Here is a 15,844-nt window from a genome sequence, read left to right on the forward strand (position 1 = left end):
CCCCCCTAGGGGTGGGAACCCTAGAGGGGGCGCACCCTTCTCCCCTTCTCCTATAAATAGTGGGGGTCTTGGGCTGCCCAAGACAGACGTTTTGATCTCTCCCCGGTGAAGCCCTACCTCTCTCCTCCTCGTCTCTTGCGGTGCTTGGCGAAGCCCTGCTGGAGTACCACGCTCCTCCAACACCACCACGCCGTTGTGTTGCTGCTGGATGGAGTCTTCCTCAACCTCTCCCTCTCTCCTTGCTGGATCAAGGCATGGGAGACGTCACCGAGCTGTACGTGTGTTGAACACGGAGGTGCCGTCCGTTCGGCACTAGGATCTCCGGTGATTTGGATCACGACGAGTACGACTCCTTCAACCCCGTTCTCTTGAACGCTTCCGCATAGCGATCTACAAGGGTATGTAGATGCACTCTCCTTCCCCTTGTTGTTGGTTTCTCCATAGATAGATCTTGGTGACACGTAGGAAAATTTTGAATTTCTGCTACGTTCCCCAACAGTGGTATCAGAGCTAGGTCTATGCGTAGTTTCTATGCACGAGTAGAACACAAAGTAGTTGTGGGCGTTGATTTTGTTCAATATGCTTACCGTTACTAGTCCAATCTTGATTCGGCGGCATTGTGGGATGAAGCGGCCCGGACCGACCTTACACGTACTCTTACGTGAGACTGGTTCCACCGACTGACATGCACTAGTTGCATAAGGTGGCTAGCGGGTGTCTGTCTCTCCCACTTTAGTCGGATCGGATTTGATGAAAAGGGTCCTTATGAAGGGTAAATAGCAATTGGCATATCACGTTGTGGTTTTTGCATAGGTAAGAAACGTTCTTGCTAGAAACCCATAGCAGCCACGTAAAACATGCAAACAACAATTAGAGGACGTCTAACTTGTTTTTGCAGGGTATGCTATGTGATGTGATATGGCCAAGAAGAATGTGATGAATGATATGTGATGTATGAGATTGATCATGTTCTTGTAATAGGAATCACGACTTGCATGTCAATGAGTATGACAACCGGCAGGAGCCATAGGAGTTGTCTTTATTTATTGTATGACCTGCGTGTCATTGAACAACGCCATGTAATTACTTTACTTTATTGCTAACCGGTAGCCATAGTAGTAGAAGTAATAGTTGGCGAGCAACTTCATGGAGACACGATGATGGAGATCATGATGATGGAGATCATGGTGTCATGCCGGTGACAAGATGATCATGGAGCCCCAAGATGGAGATCAAAGGAGCTATATGATATTGGCCATATCATGTCACTATTATTTGATTGCATGTGATGTTTATCATGTTTATGCATCTTATTTGCTTAGAACAACGGTAGTAAATAAGATGATCCCTCATTAAAATTTCAAGAAAGTGTTCCCCCTAACTATTCACGTTGCGACAGTTCGTTGTTTCGAAGCACCACGTGATGATCGGGTGTGATAGATTCTAACGTTCACATACAACAGGTGTAAGACAGATTTACACACGCGAAACACTTAGGTTGACTTGACGAGCCTAGCATGTACAGACATGGCCTCAGAACACAAGAGACCGAAAGGTCGAGCATGAGTCGTATGGTAGATACGATCAACATGAAGATGTTCACCGATGATGACTAGTCCGTCTCACGTGATGATCGGACACGGCCTAGTGGACTCGGATCATGTAATCACTTAGATGACTAGAGGGATGTCTATCTGAGTGGGAGTTCATAAGATGAACTTAATTATCCTGAACATAGTCAAAAGGTCTTCGCAAATTATGTCGTGGCTCACGCTTTAGTTCTACTGTTTAGATATGTTCCTAGAGAAAATTTAGTTGAAAGTTGATAGTAGCAATTATGCGGACTAGGTCCGTAAACTGAGGATTGTCCTCATTGCTTCATAGAAGGCTTATGTCCTTAATGCACCGCTCAGTGTGCTGAACCTCGAACGTCGTCTGTGGATGTTGCGAACATCTGACATACACATTTTGATAACTACGTGATAGTTCAGTTAAACGGTTTAGAGTTGAGGCACCGAAGACGTTTTGAAACGTCGCGAAACATATGAGATGTTTCGAGGGCTGAAATTGGGATTTCAGGCTCGTGCCCACGTCAAGAGGTATAAGACCTCCGACGATTTTCTTAGCCTACAAACTAAGGAGGAAAGCTCAATTGTTGAGCTTGTGCTCAGATTGTCTGAGTACAACAATCATTTGAATCGAGTGGGAGTTGATCTTCCAGATGAGATATTGATGTTTCTCCGAAGTCATTACCACCAAGCTGCTAGAGTTTCGTGATGAACTATAATGTATCAGGGACATATATGATGATCCTTGAGATATTTGCGATGTTTGACACCACAAAAGTAGAAATCAAGAAGGAGCGTCAATTGTTGATGGTTGGTGAAACCACTAGTTTCAAGAAGGGCAAGGGAAAAAAGGGATGCTTCATGAAACGGCAAATCAACTGCTGCTCTAGTGAAGAAACCCAGGGTTGAACCCAAACCCGAGACTAAGTGCTTCTGTAATAAGGGGAACAGCCACTGGAGCAGAATTACCCCAGATACTTGGTAGATGAGAAGGCTGTCGATAGAAGTATATTGGATATACATTATGTTAATGTGTAATTTACTAGTACTCCTAGTAGCACCAGGGTATTAGATACCGGTTCAGTTGCTAAGTGTTAGTAACTCGAAATAAAAGCTACGGAATAAACGGAGACTAGCTAAAGGTGAGATGACGATATGTGTTGGAAGTATTTCCAAGGTTGATCAAATATCGTACGCTCCCTCTACCATCGAGATTGGTATTAAAACCTAAATAATTGTTATTTGGTGTTTGCGTTGAGCATAGACATGATTGGATTATGTCTATCGCGACACGGTTATTCATTTAAGGAGAATAATGGTTACTCTGTTTATTTGAATAATACCATCCCGATCGTAGTGATACACATTTTCATGCCAAAGGTATAAGATAGTAATGATAGTACCACAAAAATGTGGCACTGCAATTTGAGTCATATTGGTATAAAACGCATGAAGAAGCTCCATGTTGATGGATCTTTGGACTCACTCATTTTTGAAAAGTTTGAGACATGCGAACCATGTCTATTGGTGTATATGCATGAAGAAACTCCATGCAAATGGACCATTTGGACTCACTTGATTTTGAATCACTTGAGACATGCAAATCATACCACATGGCAAGATGACTGAAAGCCTCGTTTTCAGTAAAATGGAACTAGAAAGCAACTTGTTGGAAGTAATGCATTTTGATGTGTGCAGTCCAATGAGTGCTGAGGCATGTAGTGGATATCGTTATGTTCTTACTTCACAGATGATTTGAGTAGATGTTGAGTATATTTACTTGATGAATCACGAGTCTGAATTATTGAAAGATTCAAGTAATTCAGGGTGAAGTTGAAAGATCGTCGTGACAAGAGGATAGAAGATCTATGATATGATCATAGAGATGAATATCTAAATTACGAGTTTGGCACAGAATTAAGACATTGTGGAAATTGTTTCACAACTAATACAGCCTGGAACACCATTGTGTGATGGTGTGTCCGAACATCATAACTGCACCCTACTGGATATGATGCATACCATGATGTCTCTTATCGAATTACCACGATAGTTTATGGGTTAGGCATTAGAGACAACCACATTTACTTTAAATAGGGCACCACGTAATTCCGATGAGATGACACCGTATGAACTATGGTTTAGAGAAACTTAAGCTGTCATTTCTTAAAAGTTTGGGGCTGCGACGCTTATTTGAAAAAGTTTCAGGCTGATAAGCTCAAACCCAAAGCGGATAAATGCATCTTCATAGGACACCCAAAACAGTTGGGTATACCTCCTGTCTCAGATCCGAAAGCAATAAGGGATTGTTTCTAGAATCGGGTCCTTTCTCGAGGAAAAGTTTCTCTCGAAGGAATTGAGTGGGAGAATGGTGGAGACTTGATGAGGTTATTGAACCGTCACTTCAACTAGTGTATAGCAGGGCACAAAGAGTTGTTCCTGTGGCACCTACACCAATTGAAGTGGAAGCTTATGATATTGTTCATGAGACTTCGGATCAAGTCACTCCCAAACCTCATAGGATGACAAGGATGCGTACTACTTCAGAGTGGTACGTAATCCTGTCTTAGAAGTCATGTTGCTAGATAACAATGAACCTACGAGCTATGGAGAAGCGATGGTGGGCCCGGATTCCAATAAATGGCTCGAGGCCATAAAATCCGAGAGAGGATCCATGTATGAAAACAAAGTGTAGACTTTGGCAGAACGGCTCAATGGTCGTAAGGCTGTTGAGTACAGATGGATTTTAAAAGGAAGACGGACAATGATGGTAAGTATCACCATTAAGAAAGCTCGACTTGTCGTTAAGGTTTTTTTTCCGACAAGTTCAAGGAGTTGACTATGATGAGACTTTCTCACTCATAGCGATGCTAAGAGTCTGTTGGAATTATATTAGCGATTACTACATTATTTATGAAATCTTGCAGATAAGGACTGGAGTAAGCATATCGGAGTTGGAATGTATGCTTTGATGAGATGATCAAAGATTTTGGGTGTATACAAAGTTTATGAGAAACTTGTATTTCCAAAGAAGTGAGTGGGAGCACTATAGAATTTCTGATGAGTATATGTTGTTGACATATTGTTGATCAGAAATGACGTAGAATTTCTGGAAAGCATATAGGGTCATTTGAAAGGTGTTTTTCAATGGAAAACCTGGATTAAGCTACTTGAACATTAAGCATCAAGATCTATAAGGATAGATCAAAAACGCTTAATGGCACTTTCAAATGAGCACATACCTTGACATGATCTTGAAGGTGTTCAAGATGGATCAGCCAAAGAAGGAGTTCTTGCCTGAGTTGTAAGGTATGAAGTTAAGAATTAAAGCTCGACCACGGAAGAAGAAAGAGGAAGGACGAAGGTCGTCCCCTATGCTTTTGTCATAGGCTCTATACGGTATGCCATGCTAAGTACCGCACCTGATGTGTGCCTTGCCACATGTCTGGCAAGAGGGTACAAAGATGATCTAGGAGTAGATCACCAGATAGCGGTCAAAATTATCCTTAGAGGAATAAGGATATGTTTCTCGGTTATGGAGGTGATAAAGAGTTCGACGTAAAGAGTTACATCGATGCAAGCTTAACACCTATCCGGATAGCTCTAAGTAGAGATACCGGATTCGTATAGTAGAACCGTTATTTGAAATGGCTCCAAATATAGCGTAGTAGCTGCATCCGCAAGATGACATACATACGAATCTGAATGTTGCAGACCCGTAGACTACAACCTCTCTCACAAGCATAACAAGATCAAACCCAGAACTCTTTGGGTGTTAGTCACATGTGGATGTGAACTTGAGTGTTAATCTCATATCGATGTGAACTGGATTATTGACTCTAGTGAAAGTGGGAGACTGTTGGAAATATGCCCTAGAGGCAATAATAAATTGGTTATTATTATATTTCCTTGTTCATGATAATCGTTTATTATCCATGCTATAATTGTATTGATAGGAAACTCAGATACATGTGTGGATACATAGACAACACCATGTCCCTAGTAAGCCTCTAGTTGACTAGCTCGTTGATCAATAGATGGTTACGGTTTCCTGACCATGGACATTGGATGTCGTTGATAACACGATCACATCATTAGGAGAATGATGTGATGGACAAGACCCAATCCTAAGCCTAGCACAAAGATCGTGTAGTTCGTATGCTAAAGCTTTTCTAATGTCAAGTATCATTTCCTTAGACCATGAGATTGTGCAACTCCCGGATACCGTAGGAATACTTTGGGTGTGCCAAACGTCACAACATAACTGGGTGGCTATAAAGGTACACTACAGGAATCTCCGAAAGTGTCTGTTGGGTTGGCACGAATCGAGACTGGGATTTGTCACTCCGTGTAAACGGAGAGGTATCTCTGGGCCCACTCGGTAGGACATCATCATAATGTGCACAAAGTGACCAAGGAGTTGATCATGGGATGATGTGTTACGGAACGAGTAAAGAGACTTGCCAGTAACGAGATTGAACAAGGTATCGGGATACCGACGATCGAATCTCGGGCAAGTACAATACCGCTAGACAAAGGGAATTGAATACGGGATTGATCGAATCCTCGACATCATGGTTCATCCGATGAGATCATCGTGGAACATGTGGTAACCAACATGGTTATCCAGATCCTGCTGTTGGTTATTGACCGGAGAACGTCTCGGTCATGTCTGCATGGTTCCCGAACCCGTAGGGTCTACACACTTAAGGTTCGATGACGCTAGGGTTATAAAGGAAGTTTGTATGTGGTTACCGAATGTTGTTCGGAGTCCCAGATGAGATCCCGGACGTCACGAGGAGTTCCGGAATGGTCCGGAGGTAAAGATTTATATACGGGAAGTCCTGTTTTGGTCACCGGAAAAGTTTCGGGTTTTATCGGTAACGTACCGGCACCACCGGGAGGGTCCCGGGGGTCCACCAAGTGGGGCCACCAGCCCCGGAGGCTTGCATGGGCCAAGAGTGGGAAGGGACCAGCCCCTGAGTGGGCTGGTGCGCCTCCCACAAGGCCCAAGGCGCAGCTAGGAGGAGAAGGGGGAAACCCTAGGCGTAGATGGGCCTAAGGCACACCCTAGGGCACGCCCCCTTCTCCCCCTCTTGGCCGCCCCCCCTCCATCCCATCTAGGGCTGCCGCCCCCCTAGGGGTGGGAACCCTAGAGGGGGCGCACCCTCTCCCCTTCTCCTATAAATAGTGGGGGTTTTGGGCTGCCCAAGACAGACGATTTGATCTCTCCCTGGCGCAGCCCTACCTCTCTCCTCCTCGTCTCTTGCGGTGCTTGGCGAAGCCCTGCTGGAGTACCACGCTCCTCCACCACCACCACGCCGTTGTGCTGCTGCTGGATGGAGTCTTCCTCAACCTCTCCCTCTCTCCTTGCTGGATCAAGGCATGGGAGACGTCACCGGGCTGTACGTGTGTTGAACAGGGAGGTGCCGTCCGTTCGGCACTAGGATCTCCGGTGATTTGGATCACGACGAGTACGACTCCTTCAACCCCGTTCTCTTGAACGCTTCCGCATAGCGATCTACAAGGGTATGTAGATGCACTCTCCTTCCCCTCGTTGCTGGTTTCTCCATAGATAGATCTTGGTGACACGTAGGAAAATTTTGAATTTCTGCTACGTTCCCCAACAGGTGCTTCGGTGTTCGACTACGGCTACGCTTCCGAAGATTCCTTTCGTCTGCAAAGCAACTAGGCAAGCGAAGCCCCCTTGAACATTTCGATATCACCCATTCCATTCTCTCTCATGCTTGCATTAGATTTTGCTACTGTACTTGACTACTCCTATTCTGATGCATAGCCTGCTTTTGTAACCTGCTCTTGTACCTTACCTACTTATCCTAAACTGCTTAGTATAGGTTGGTTGGTGATCCATCAGTGGCCCCTCACCTTGTCCTTGTTGCCCCCGCTAGATTACCAGGTGACTCGATCAACGTGATCGACGTCCAGAGCCCGACATATCACATCACACCCCCTGAGTTGTATGACTCTACAGAGTTACTATCGTGTGCCGAGGGTGATACCTCGTATGGCAATATGATGTTAACTCTATAGTGTAGCTAATTGTTCATGGTCTTCAAGGGTGGTTCCTCCTTCACCACCCCCGATAATGACTCTGTCGTGCAACCCCTCAAGTGTGAACCACCGAGGGTGATTCCTCCTTAGTTCACCTTGACGATTACATCAGGTGGATTCCACAAGGGTGATTCCTCGGATTCCCTTTGGTGTTTTGGACACATGATTACTTTGACCTTACCACAGAACCATGTTGAAGTCGGGTCGGCCCTGAGGGGTACCCGTGAGTTGATGCGCAGATGGGTTGATCTGGAGGGTACCCGCGAGATCTCTATGTGACACGGCCAGGCATTCCGGGCCCTTGCCGTAAGTCCACAAGACAGGGCGACGGGGTCACATGATCGTGAGTCTCTGCTCGTTACCGCGCGCTCCCAAGACACTAATGGATTTGGGTATTTGATCTGAGTTGGTCATTGGCCATATACGCACTAACCGCCACGTGGGACAAGATATGGGCAACCGGCGTCGTAGTATCAGCCAAAGCTTTCCAGACGTTAGCAATTGAGCAGCACACGCCTAGGTGGTCCGCGTAAAGCACTTGCCTTTGTAATGGAGGTTACCAGGACTGATCCCGGCCGCCCTCGCAACATGCAGGAGTGCAATGGGCGATGGGCCCAAGCCCCCTGCGCACTTAAGATTTGGACTAGCATGCTGGCCTCTCTGTTGAGCCTAGGTATGGCTGTGATGTGTTGATCTTTCGAGGCCGGGCATGACTTAGGAAAGTGTGTCCGTCCAGAGTGATCGAGCGTGTTGGGTAATGTGGTGCACCCCTGCAGGGAAGTTTATCTATTCGAATAGCGGTGTCCACGGTAACAAGACGACTTGGAGTTGTATCCTGACCTATACATCTAGAACTGGACACTAAGATACGAAATGGATATGATGGCTCCGGGATTGCTTTCTCACAGGGAGTCGAGAAAGGATCTCCGGGCGTTAATGCTATATCATACTTGTTAAATATAATATGCTACTCTTACCTCTTCTGATGTTGCAAGATGCTTGAAGATGCTAGTCTTCGATAGGCTAGACTTTCCCTCCTTTTCTGGCATTCTGTAGTTCAGTCCACAAATACAGCCCATTCCTTTGATACTGATGCATACTTAATTTACATCTGATGTATGTTTTACGAGTACTTTGGATGAGTACTCATGGTTGCTTTGCTACCTATTTTTCCCATACCCGATTGCTGCAATCAGATGACGGATCCCAGAAACCAGATGCCACCGCAGACGACTACTACTACCCCGAGGGTGCCTACTACTACGTGGAGACGCCGACGGCCAAGAGTAGTTAGGAGGCTCCCAGACAGGAGGCCTTGCCTTTTCGATAGTTGTTGCTTTTGTGCTAACCTTCTTAAGGCAAACTTGTTTAACTTATATCTGTACTTAGATACTATTGCTTCCGCTGACTCGTTTGTACTCGAGATTATGTATTCGAGCCCTCGAGACCCCCTGGCTTGTTTTATAAAGCTTGTATTATTTTAGTTCGTGTCTAGATCAGTTGTGTTGTGATATCTTTCCGCGAGTCCCTGATCTTTGACTGTACATATTTACGTGTATGGTTAGTGTATGATTGAATCTAGTGCGTCACACACGGTCAAATAGAAAACCCCAACCCTTGATCTCCCTCGTTCCATGTTCGTTCTCTTCTCTCCCATGAGTGGAAGCGGCTGCCGTTTGAAGGAGCAAGGCGTCCTATATTTTCCAATACTAGAAATTTCCTGTGACACTTTAGGCCTCCTTTGGTTTGTAGGAATATCATAGGATTTCTAGACCTTTGTTTTGCAAAGAAAAATTTCCTTTGAAGCCCTTTGGTTTGTAGGACTGAATTCCTATTCCTATCTAGGATAGGAATCAATCCTTCACACTTTGAAGGGGAAAAAAACATTAGCTAAGACTCAATGAAAAAATCCCTATCCTATGCATCAAATGGCATTTCTTTATCTATAGGAATTGAGATGCATGTCATCTCACTTTCTATGATTTTCCTATTCTTGTAACATTCCTATCCTATGAACCAAAGGAGGCCTAGCAATTTTAACACTCTCCGTCCTATGTCTACATGTGCCTAGAAGAAATATATAAGCATTTGCAGGAAAATTATTTCAAACAAGAAAAAAATCCTAGAACATTCCGTCAAAAAATATATCCTAAAACACTCTGTTTGGGTCTTCCTGATGTCCCCGCTGGGCCGGGGCTCGGGGAATCGGCGTTAAATATATATTTTTGAGTCTGGGAATCAGCGTTAATAATCACACCTTTTGGACTGAGTCATATAAGTGAGTGGGTTGGGCCCAAAATCTGGCCGGCCCGATTTTCAGACCGGTACAGCCAAATTTTTGGGACTCACCTTATTTCGGAATTTTCGGAATTTTGAACCTCGGTAAAGCACTGGTAAACCACTTCAATCAACTAATTAACTGCCAAAGTAAAAAAGCTCCGAAATAAAGAATGAAGATACCACCTACGAAGTTTGCCAAAGAGAGGAGGAGAGAACGTGGCAAAGCTTGTGAATGCCACATGCATCTGTTAAAGATCACGTAGTGGTACCTACAAGCATGCGTTCCCTTTGTTCCTTTCCTTGTGCTACACATAACTGCTGCGTTCATAGGGAGCGCACACACATACGGCTTATAGGATTCACTGAGGGTTTTAAGCTGATGGCACGGTACTTTGTCGCCGGGCCCGCTGCCAGAGGGGGGTGGGGGGATACAAAGTCTTCCTAATCAAGCTAGGCTGGTTTGCTGCACGACAAAGAAAGGGGGAGATTAAACATCAAATCAGTTAAAAATCTTTTGCTCCGGCAAGATTTTGATGTCGCCCAAGATAGAGCTAGTGATAAAACATAAACATAAAACAGTGAGCTATTACTGCATCTGCATTATGTTGTAGTTAATCGCTTATGTTGACCATGGCATGCTATTGATTTTCGTTTTCTACTACTAGCTAGTTCCAAAGTTAAGTCGACCAGGTAAAGTATGGTTCCTTTTGCGGGGAAATACCCTTTGGTTCTTGGGTGTACATACACCTGCAAGAAAAAAATAAAAAATATCAAAAAAGTTTACGAGTTTTTGTAGAATAAACTTCACTTTTTTTGCACTAGTATATATATTTTCATGAATAAAAAATCAGCGTTTATTCAAAAGTAAAAATTATTTGCTATTATATGTCACTACTCATATTATTTTGGCCATTTTTTTTTGTTTTTTTACGGTTTTTCTTTTCTTTTTGTGACTTTTTTTCAAGTACAATGAGAGGTCATGTTTATTTCAAAAATATTATCAGAATTTTTGAAGTTTTTATTTAATTACTATTTTTTCATATAGAGTGTATATGCACCTATAGACTAAACGTCTCTGACCTTCTCTTCTATGAGATCAATAGTAGTTTATTTCAATAAGATAAAGTTACAATCCAATGGCAAGAGTTCCTCAATACATGGGGTCCTCTATCGAGCCACACAGTTATAGCTCGCTCAGAGCGACTGTACCTTGTCAGACAATCTGTCACGCTATTTTGAGATCTGTATTTTCTAGGGAATAAACACTCTATCGATCATGAGAGACTTAATCTCGGCTACTAAATGACCATAAACTGAACGATCTAAACTAGAACTGGAAAGACAGGAAATAGCAAACGATGAACCAGATTGAACCATGATCCGGTAGCTCCGTGTGCTGATGAGCAAGCGCCATACAAATCATCAACGCATGAATCTCAGTCTTCAGTGTGTCACTGCAGTTGAATAAATAGCGATACGCTGAGAAGATGACAGATCCGTCGTGTCTTCGAAGAATCATTCCCACCACCACCGTACCATTTTTCTCCAAGAACGCTCCATCAACAGACAGAGCAGCCATATCACGAGGCGGTGCAGGCCACGGATGAACCTGTGGCGTAGTAGCTGGCTCTAGTCTTTCCCATGTTTCTCCGTCTTTTGCGGCCATCTGAGTGTTTTTTAGTTACCATCTGAGTGTTCAGTGATAGCAGTACATACACCAATGGTTTCTGGCTACACGCCATTAGGTAGCTCAATTAGCTGCAGCTAAACCAAAACGACAGCATTACAAAATACAAGCATATCAAATGTATGGCATAAAGCAGGAAAGAAAGACCATCTTATGATATGATCTCATCTCGATCCCCATCCATTTGTACCTGCATGCATGGTCATGGCTATGAGCCCCTCGTCCGCGCCGCCGGGCCGCCCCCGCTCGCCCCCCTTTCCCCTCGCCATCGCCGGAGGAGGCCGCCGGGCTAAGCCCGGGCGGCGGACGGCGGCGGCGGGGTCTTCCTCTTCCTCTTCTTTCGTCTGGCGGCGGAAGGAGTTGGAGGCGGATCTGGCGCTCCCCTCGACGGCGGCTTCCCCTGGCGGAGCCCGACCAGGCGGCGTGGCGCGCGGCTGCTGCGGCGGCGTTGGTGTCGCGGTGCCTTGCGGAGGGATCGTTGCCCAGCGACTGTGGCGTCCTCCCTCCCCATCCTTCGATGTGGCCCTGGCCCATCTGGCGGCGGAGGTTCTTGGCGATGCGCGAGGCTGCAGCTTCCCGGCGGCTCTCTGCCTGCCGGCCCTTTTGCAGCGAGGCCCTCTGCAAGCTCATCGATCTGGTCAGGCCCTCCCTTGCCTCTGGATCTAGTGTTGTGAGCTCCGGGCCGATGGGCCTGGTCTAGCTCCTCTGGTGGTGATGTCGTCGGCGGTGGTGGACTGGTTGCTGGGGCGGCGGCCCCGGGTTTGGTGGTGGCGGCTTCGGCCCGGGGGCGGAGCGCATCTGGGCACGGCGGATCGAGGGGTCCCGTGCCTAGATTGAAGTCGGCCTCGACATGTTCTGCGGTGGTTGGTGGGCTGCAGCTGGTGGTCTGTCGTGTGGGATGCAGGTGGTCAAGGCATCTCTGGGAGAAATCCTCTTCTCCGGAATCGACGACGGCGGCACCCGTGGGTGTCGCAATCTTTCCTGAAACTGTCGTTGTGGAGGTGTGGTCACCCCTCTCCCCGCGGCCTTGGCTCCGGAGGGAAACCTCTGATCATCTGGATGGAGGCGTGCTAGCGCCTTTCTCCTCGGGGGCATCCTCTTGAAGCGGACTGCAACTAGGAGACCGATGGTTATTGGTGGCTGGTTCGTCGAGGCCAGGGGCGACAATGTCTGTTGGGCAATGATGATGGCGCCAAGATGAGTTGGGGTCGCGGCACGGGCTTTGGTAGTCGGTCTATCCGGCGTGTCCAATGTGCTCTTCCGTGGTTGCTTGGTTGTTGTGGAGTCGAAGCTGCGGTGGATTGTGTCCAAGTGGTGACGATGACCTCAGCGGTCGTTCGCGGAGGACTCGGTCGGGGCAAGCCCTGCATATTTCCCTCCCAAAGATTGTCGTCAAAGTCGAAGTTGTCGTTCGTTGGCGCGGGTGGCCATCTGTTGGCATGTGGCCAGGTTGGCCGGTGGTATCCATTTTCTGGGTTGAGTTGTATCGGTTTTAGCCTGGTTTTCCGCAAATTAACCTGGCAATTCTTACTCTCTCTTAATCAATGAAATTGCAAGTCTTTTGCCTCGTTTTAAAATAAATAAATAACCGCCCCCCTTGTCGGCCACCGCCCACTTGTATTTCAGGTCAAACTTTAACCATCTATGTGATTAACAAATATTATATGCTACAAAGGGTATACTATTGGATTTGTGTTCGAAGGAGGTTTTCCACGGTATGATTTTTTATCATATAGTTCATACTTTATTAGCTAAATTTACGGTCAAAATTTGATCCAAAATACTAGCGGGCCCAATATACCTTGATGGAGCGCGTGAGAACTGATACGCAAAACATTACCCTAATTGCTAGGAGAAAAATCCAATGCACATAACACAGACCACAAAAGCAAAGAAACAATCACATCTTAATACCTCAAAAGATTGAACCACTTCCGACAATGAGTGGACTTTTTTGCTATGCTAGTTTATTTTTTTTCTTTCTCTCACAAGTGCAGTTGTTCTTTGTGTCTTTGGTGCAAAATATAAGTACTAAATCTTGCACGGCTCGTCATGCGGTCCTATGTAGTGCACCTCTTTATGCCAGTGGCCTAATTAGTTAGGCTGGTCATAGTGGGGAGTAACTTAGACTAGTGTCATATACATGACACTAGTCTAAGTTACTACTTTCATAATGCAAAGTAACATAATAGTAGTGTCATGGATGGCTTCATTTATTAACTTGTAGACTCATCTTATATTAGGAAGCGCTATGTTACAGTAACATATTATGTTACTATCTCACATTAAATACTTGCCACATAAGCAAAAATTTCTTAGAGTACGCTATGTTACTAGCTAAGTTACTCCCACTATGACTAACCTTAGTGCCTTTTCTAGGCATAGCATAGGATAGGGAGCAACATGGTACCAATTAGTGGCAGTCAACAGCAAATAAATCTCTTTCTACAGAAAGAATGAATTGGTTGCCTAGTGAAAGCGAACCAGCCATGAATGCACAGTCCATTCGCAACGTATTGATCACAATTCATACTCCCATGTGTAGTATGAGCTGCCTCTAATTTGTTTTCAGTAACATCCGTATCTTGGAGCACATAAGGCAATCTAACGATCCGAATTCAATTTCTAAAATTGACAGGTGATGCACAGGGGGTTTCTTTCATTTATTGAGAATTAAACTTGGTGTGTGGTGGAACCACTCATGAAGAAATATCTTGATACTCAGTTAAAATATTCTAAGGATCATGTTTATCTTGGTACACGTACTAAAATGGTGGTATGCATTCCTAATTGGTGCACAAGCAGGGAAGTGAAAATCTCTCCCATTTTAAATTGGTCGCAATGCCCAGAACTTGTCGTAGCGGCCTCCTCTCGCCCCCCCCCCTCGCGGGCGACACGGGAGGTCGCAGCAGCCACCGCCGCCTACTCCTCCTCCAGCGCTCACCTCCCCCTCCACCGCTGCCGGTGGTCGGCGCCGGGCAAAGCCCGTGCGTGCGATGGCGGTGGCGGAGGGCCTCTCCTCTCTCCCCTGGATCCGCGGATGGCGCGGGTGCCCAGATCCACGGGGTGCGGCCCTCCTGACGACGCGCTGATTCCCGGCAGCGGCGGGCTTGCGGCGGTGCACGGGCACTTGTTGGGGAACGCAGTATTTCAAAAAAAATTCCTACGATCACGCAAATCTATCTACGAGATGCATAGCAACGAGAGGGGAGAGTGTGTCTACGTACCCTCGTAGACCGAAAGAGGAAGGAGGGGGGGGTGCCGCCCCCACCCCTTGTCCAATTCGGACCGGGGGGTATGCCACCTCCAGTCTGGCCCTCTCTCCTCTAAGGCCCATGGTGGCCCATTAACTTCCCAGGGTTGGTCCCGGTACCCTCTGACACTCCGGTTTTATCTGAAACTACCCGGAACACTTCCGGTGTCTGAATAACATGGTCCAATATATCAATCTTTATGTCTTGACCATTTCGAGACTCCTCGTCATGTCCGTGATCTCATCCGTGACTCCGAACAACCTTCGGTACATCAAATCACATAACTCATAATACAAATCGTCATCAAACATTAAGCGTGTGGACCCTACAGGTTCGAGAACTATGTAGACATGACCGAGACACATCTCCGGTCAATAACCAATAGCGGAACCTGGATGCTCATATTGGTTCCTACATATTCTACGAAGATCTTTATCGGTCAAACCGCATAACAACATACGTTGTTTCCTTTGCCATCGGTATGTTACTTGCCCGAGATTCGATCGCCGGTATCATCATACCTAGTTCAATCTCATTACCGGCAAGTCTCTTTACTTGTTCCGTAGTGCATCATCCCGCAACTAACTCATTAGTTACATTGCTTGCAAGGCTTATAGTGATGTGCATTACCGAGAGGGCCTAGAGATACCTCTCCGATAATCGGAGTGACAAATCCTAATCTCGATCTATGCCAACTCTACAAACACCATCGGAGACACCTGTAGATCATCTTTATAATCACCCAGTTACATTGTGACGTTTGATAGCACACTAAGTGTTCCTCCGGTATTCGGTAGTTGCATAATCTCATAGTCATAGGAACATGTATAAGTTATGGAGAAAGCAATAGCAATAAACTAAACGATCATAGTGCTAAGCTAACAAATGGGTCTTGTCCATCACATCATTCTCTAATGACGTGATCCCGTTTATCAAATGACAACACATGTCTATGGCTAGGAAACTTAACCATCTTTGATTAA

The 15,844-nt window shown here is 45.8% G+C and overlaps 1 protein-coding gene across 2 annotated transcripts; it reads right to left on the minus strand.

Moving 5' to 3' along the window:
- Positions 1-11,011: 11,011 nt before the first annotated feature.
- LOC119299631 lies at positions 11,012-13,160 on the minus strand. Of its 2 annotated transcripts, none has more exons than XM_037576806.1 (2): positions 11,798-13,160; positions 11,012-11,678 (listed from the first exon to the last, which is right to left on the minus strand). In XM_037576806.1, the coding sequence occupies exons 1-2, from the start codon at positions 12,235-12,237 to the stop codon at positions 11,675-11,677; spliced, it is 444 nt and encodes a 147-aa protein (XP_037432703.1). In that variant the 5' UTR covers positions 12,238-13,160; the 3' UTR covers positions 11,012-11,674. The 2 variants fall into 2 exon arrangements, with proteins under 2 accessions (XP_037432703.1, XP_037432702.1); XM_037576805.1 differs by having other exon boundaries at positions 11,012-11,684.
- Between the last annotated feature and the right edge of the window lie 2,684 nt (positions 13,161-15,844).

Source organism: Triticum dicoccoides, chromosome 5A (genome assembly GCF_002162155.2).
Source record: "Triticum dicoccoides isolate Atlit2015 ecotype Zavitan chromosome 5A, WEW_v2.0, whole genome shotgun sequence".
NCBI classification, from domain to species: Eukaryota; Viridiplantae; Streptophyta; class Magnoliopsida; order Poales; family Poaceae; genus Triticum; species Triticum dicoccoides.

Excerpts from the sequence above, each read along its gene's own strand:
- LOC119299631 (XM_037576805.1), bottom strand. The coding sequence starts at position 12,237 with ATGAGCTTGCAGAGGGCCTCGCTGCAAAAGGGCCGGCAGGCAGAGAGC.